Source organism: Gorilla gorilla, chromosome Y (assembly GCF_029281585.2).
Source record: "Gorilla gorilla gorilla isolate KB3781 chromosome Y, NHGRI_mGorGor1-v2.1_pri, whole genome shotgun sequence".
NCBI lineage: Eukaryota > Metazoa > Chordata > Mammalia > Primates > Hominidae > Gorilla > Gorilla gorilla.
In genome coordinates, this window is record NC_073248.2 from 46030037 (window position 1) to 46036036 (window position 6000).

Below are 6000 nucleotides of genomic sequence, written 5' to 3' on the forward strand. Positions count from 1 at the left end.
TCACGCAAGGTGTGTGTCCTCCAACAAAGTTTCACACTCTAAACCCAGATAACTTTTGAAACCCAAGTTCTGTTGATCCCCTACTTCAGGTGCTCCATAGATGCTTCTTTGTCTACAAAACACTGCCTCAGACAATTAAATAGTCCAAAGTGACCAGCAGAATTTTTATGTTAATTCTGACATTGTATGGTTAGTACAAGTGTTTTCCCCTTCAGATTTATGTCTTTGTTACTGATAAATATAACTAATAATGCTTTTGTCAGCTATGTTGCCAAGCATATTTATGTAAAAATATACTCAGATTTTTTTCAGAATTTGACAAAGATGATAGCAACAATGATAATCTCATTTGTTTTATACTAATCTTTACGTGTTACTTTCATCATTTCTTACATGTTGGGGCCTACCATACATTGTACAGTAAAATTAGTGCTATGCATCATGGTAGGAATATAAATTGGCAAAGCTAATTTAGAAAACAGTTCTCTTGTTTCTCAAAAAAATTAGGCCGGACGCAGTGGCTCATGCCTATAATCCCAGCACTTTGGGAGGCAGAGGTGGGTGGATCACCTGAGGCTAGGAGTTTGAGACTAGCCTGACCAACACAGCAAAACCCTGTCTCTACTGAAAACACAAAAATTATCCAGGTGTGGTGGCGTGTGCCGGTTGTCCCAGCTACTCGGGAGGTTGAGGCACGAGAACTGCTTAAACCTGGGAGGCGGTGGTTCCAGTGAGCCGAGATTGTGCCACTGCACTCCAGCCTGGGTCTCAAAAAAAAATAATAATAATGACCAAAATGTCATGTGTATGATGCTCAAAGCTACATTACTCATCATAGAAAAAAACAAAAATAATTAAATGTCTATTAACTGATAAATGAATAAACACTATCTGTATGAGTAAACACAGTAGACTATGAAGGAAAACACATGACCAGCACGTGCTAACACGTCAATTAACTTCAAACATAGTATGCTAAATGAAAGAAGTCAGGTTCCAAATACATATATATATGTCCATTTCTATTAAACAAGCGGGAAATTTATGGAGATGGACTATCATAGCAGTATTGCTTAGGGATGGAGATGGTAGTGGGGATTCACTGCCAGTGCGCAAGAGAGAACTTGGGTGAGGGAAACATATTTAAATTAGATCATGGTGTTGGGTGCACACAGTATCAATTTAATAAAGCATCAAATTGTAGACCTTTTCAGTGGGCAAACTTTATGGTGGGTTCACACCCAATATAGGTGTTAAAAATAAATTAATGTTACGGAAATTCTTGTCAGGTTTTTAACAAGCCAAGAGTTATGCTGTTACAACAGCATTAATTCAAATGGTTGTCACAGGTCACTTAAAGTTTATAAGATAATTGTCCTGTAAATATATAGCGAATGTTACCCATGAACTTCCTGAATCTATCGCAATAATCACATTTTCTCTCCATTAACCTTTTGAGTTAGCTAATTTTATTTATTGCATTTTCAATGTTAATCCACCATTTCATATTTTGAGATTAATGCACATTAGTCAGAATTTACAGTATTTTAAAATATCACAGAATTTAATTTACCTTATCTGGTTTTGGTTTCAAGACTATACTAGCCATTTCATTTAATTGTACATGTAGGGTATTCTAATTTATGGAAAACTATTACATCTTCCTTGATTTTTTTTCTTTTTTTAGAAATTACTTCTAGGGATCTATATGGTAGAGTCCATGGAGAATTGTTTTAATTCTTCATTCATGTCTTCAGTGGGTATAGGATTGGTCATATTGGTCATAGATTTCTGCTCGGATTTCAGTAAGAAACCTGTGGAAGAACCTGAATGGTGGGATCTTTGAGGGAGCCTAAGACAGAGCAAGACAAGCTAAGAAGGAGGGCAGTGCCACAGAACTGTTATTGATGCCCCCTCACCTAGATTGCAGAAGAGACATCAAGCTGTAGACACTGAGGTGCAGGAAAACAATGGAGCACCATCAGAGAAAGCAGTGCCCAGGAACAAGGAGACACTGATGGTGGCAAGGGGCAAAGACAGCTGCCACGAGGCTGTTCACATGAGGGTCTCAGGCTACACAGACACCCACACCAGCTGAGGGGTCCTGGTTTTCATAAAGTGTGTGGCTCAGCCAGGCCACCAACAAGCAGTTCACAAACAGTAGTAATACGACACTTTCCAAAGACCTTACTTGAGTAACACGGTTATCCTCACAAATTTCCAATCAGGATGGTCGCACAGTTCCTCCTGCTTTAGGACTCAGAGCCTGCCCGTGGTCACAGTGGGTAGGTGCAGACTCTGAAGATGCACTTTGGTCAGAGACCCCGCTGAACTCTGTCTAATGAGGACCTCCGTCCTGTCTGCTGACCACTGGTCAGAGGTGCAGGCTGCACTGGGGAGTAAGAATGCCACCTTCTCAATGTTGGGAAAACTCCCTGCTAGAACTGAGAATGGCCCTTTCTAAGCAGAAAGCAAGCTCAGACTAAAGAAGGAGGCCGACCACATCAGGTTGGCAGATTGCCAAAGATTCACTCAGGGAGAGCCCAAATCCTGGGCCATCTTGGGTGGTGGCAAGACGAGGTAGATGACTGCTTTTGCAACACATACCTGACAACAACAAATCAACAACTGTAAAAGAGCCACAAAATCCCCAAATATTTGCAAATTAGCAATGCACTTTTAAATAACTCATGGGTTAAAGAAGAAGTCTCAATAGAAAATTAAAAATACTTTTAACTACATTAAAAGAAAATGTGACTTGGCAAGATTTCTGGATGTAGCAAAAGCAGTCCTTAGAGAGAAATCTACAGCATTGGATGCAATATACTAAAAATCACAAGATCTAAAATCAGTAATACCATGTTTCAATTAGGGAACTGTAGAAAATAGAGGAATGCAATGGAAAGCAAGTAAAAGTAATAAACAACATCACAGAAATCAATAAAATTAAAACACTGAAATCATCAGAAAATCAATAAAACCAAAAGCTGGTTCTTTGATATGCTCATTACAATGAATGAATTGATATGCAGGCTAACCAAGAAAAAGAAGATAACACAAATGACCAATTTCAGAAATAAAAGAAGAGCCATCTCTACTGAACTGTTAGGCATTAAAAAGAATATTATGAACAGTTCTATGACCGCAGTTTGATAACCTCAGTGAAATGTATCAATTCCTTGAAAGGCAATCTTCCCAAGGTCACGGTAGAATCCTAATTTGAATAAACTTATGTCTATTGAATAAGTTGAATTCACATTCAGAGCATTTCGAAAAAGAAAGCACCAGGCCCAGATGGTTTCTCTCATGAAATCTACTGAATTCTTCAACAGGTGAATAAAAAGACAAAAATTCATTTAATGCAATATTATTTGGTGATTTAATGTGCCATTTTTTGCCATTAAGGCATAAAAAAGACATGAAAGCAGCTAAAGTGTACATCAATTTAGTGCAATAAATTCATCTGAAAAAACTACATAATATATGATTCCAACTATATGACATTCTGGAAAAGGCAAAGCTGAAGCGATAGTAAAAATATTAATAGTTGCCAAGGTTTCTGGAGAAAGAGGACAGAGATTAATGAGAAGAGAGGATTTTTAGGGAAGTGAACATTTTCTTTATGAGACCGTAAGGGTGAACTAATGTTTTAAATATTTCAAAATTCACATATATGTATAACAGAAAGAATGAACATTATGCAAATATAGACTTCAGATAATAATGTATCAATATTTTCTCATTATTCTAGCAAATGTACCACAGTAATGTAAGATGTTACTAATAGGTGAAATTAGGAAGTGAGGGTGAGGAGACAGAATAACATGGGAACTTCTTGTATTATATACTCAATTTTTATTTATTTATTTATTTATTTATTTTGAGATGGAGTTTCACTCTTGTTACCCAGGCTGGAGTGCAATGGCATGATCTTGGCTCACTGCAACCTCTGCCTCCCGGGTTCAAGCGATTGTCCTGCCTCAGCCTCCTGAGTAGCTGGGATTACAGGCGCCTGCCACAACACCCAGCTAATTTTTTTTGTATTTTTAGTAGAGATGGGGTTTCACCATGTTGGCCAGGCTGGTCTCCAACTCCTGACCTCAGATGATCCACCTGCCTTGGCCTCCTAAAGTGCTGCGATTATAAGAGTGAGCCACCATGCCTGGCCATATGCTCAGTTTTTATGTCAATTTAAAACTCTCTAAAGAAATATATTAATTGAAAAATAATAATATAGCACTACTCTTTCAGGGAGATCTATGCTTATGTTTAACAACCAGGTAAGTTCTAGACATTAGCTTGAAACATTGTCTATCATTAAACATGAACCCAAATTGACTTTTAAGTAGATATTTACTTTTGTGGTTGTAACAATATTTACTGACCAGGCAAATTAGAATCCTGACATATTAAAAAATATGGCTTAGTCTCTTCATAGTTTCCTCTTACATATGGGACACTGAATACTCCCCGCAATTGCAATTCTTGAACCAACTTAATTAATGAACTTCCACAGTACCTTCTTGTGGGTACATCTTCTTCTTTACCGGGGAGCCATGAGGTCTCTGACACTGGTTGTTGTGCACAGCATATCTTCCTGTATTCTCTATCAGAGAAGATGCTGGTTAATGCATTTACAATAGATAGGGCTGTTGACATCTTGCTGACAGAAGACCAGAGGGAAAATAGTGGTAATCTGTTCTAAGTTTAAACTTATGATCCTTTTCTTTACAGGCTTCCAAGCAGAGCCCACTGAATCAAAGTTGGGTTTCAGGAAGATCACAGAGTTCAGTGAGCACTCAACACCTCTATCAGACAGACTGTGTGGGCAGTGCCTTCCTGGAAAGGAGAACACAGCAGGATGACTGTGAGTACAGGGCTGGTGCAGAGTGGGGACCCGGATTCAAATTCCACTAAGCCATGTGGACCTAGCAAGCTCATGTCCTCCCTCTGCCCTCAGTTCTCTGCACTGTCATAATGTAATTTTAGCAATACTTTTTAGGCCATATTTAGGCCTTACTTCTAGTATCACAGTACAGGGCTAAAAAATCACTAAATACAGGAAAACTTTAGAGAGGACTGGTACTTCAGTAATGTTCTCTAAGTGTTTACTACATGCCAGGAGGAATAAGCTGGACACTTAGCAGTGGCAGAATATGGAGGGGGAACTTGGATGGCTCCAGGGCAGTGGAGCATGCTTTCCTGTTCAGCTTTTCCGTGGGCATGATGCCTTATGGTTTATGGGGAACATCAGCCCTGCAGGGGGTGCAGAGGAGGGGCTGTGGCTGAGATTTTACACTTGAGGGTGCTGACATTCAGAGATGATAAGTGACGAGCAGAACCTCAACCCCGCTGAGTGAAGGACCTGAGATGGGAAATGTATTTGGTTCCCTAGAGAGAGAGATTCCTGAAAGACTGCCACCTCTTCATCACGCCCAGTGCCAGAGACCCAAGAGAACCTTCACTGTCTTTCTCCAGTCCTCCTAGCCCAAGGTGTGTGGGTGGACAAAGGTGATGCTCTGGAGGAAATGCCTGAGATAAGGACAGGTCCTTAATGATAAAAAAGTCTCCTTCCTCTTTCAGATCCTTGACCTCCCCAGTATGACAGCTTAAAGGCTGTCATCTCTGTGGCCTGCCTCCCCTTTCCCTTCACCCTGCCAGCTGCCTCTCAGTGACTGTCTCCTCCAGTGACTACACAGAGGGACCAGGGACTGCTTGCCTCCCGAGGCTGCTCAGACCTTCTGACACTGCAAAATGATTGTCAAAAGATGGGTCTGCAAAGAGTAACTTCGCTTCCACTGATCAAACCTGAATATGCAAGCTACTGTGAATTAACTGGAAAAGTGGCCGTGTGGGCTGGTGCTTTGGTGATTTAATGAATTAAGTCTGCAACCCCCACTGCCTCCTTGACTATTGATCAGAGCTGCCTGCAATAAGGTCTGGCTAAGAATGGGCAGTGGCTGCACCAGCTCTGGGTAAAATTTGACCTAAAATGACCAG

General features: G+C 40.2%; 1 protein-coding gene across 1 annotated transcript in view; it reads right to left on the reverse strand.

The window, feature by feature from the left end:
* Positions 1–4618, reverse strand: part of LOC129530378 (uncharacterized) — a 29058-nt gene extending 24440 nt beyond the window's left edge. The window contains exon 1 of the mRNA XM_063703414.1: positions 4520–4618. Within this exon, the coding sequence (XP_063559484.1) occupies positions 4520–4535 (16 nt within the window). The 5' untranslated portion in view covers positions 4536–4618. The remainder of the gene's footprint in view (positions 1–4519) is intronic.
* Positions 4619–6000: the final 1382 nt, after the last annotated feature.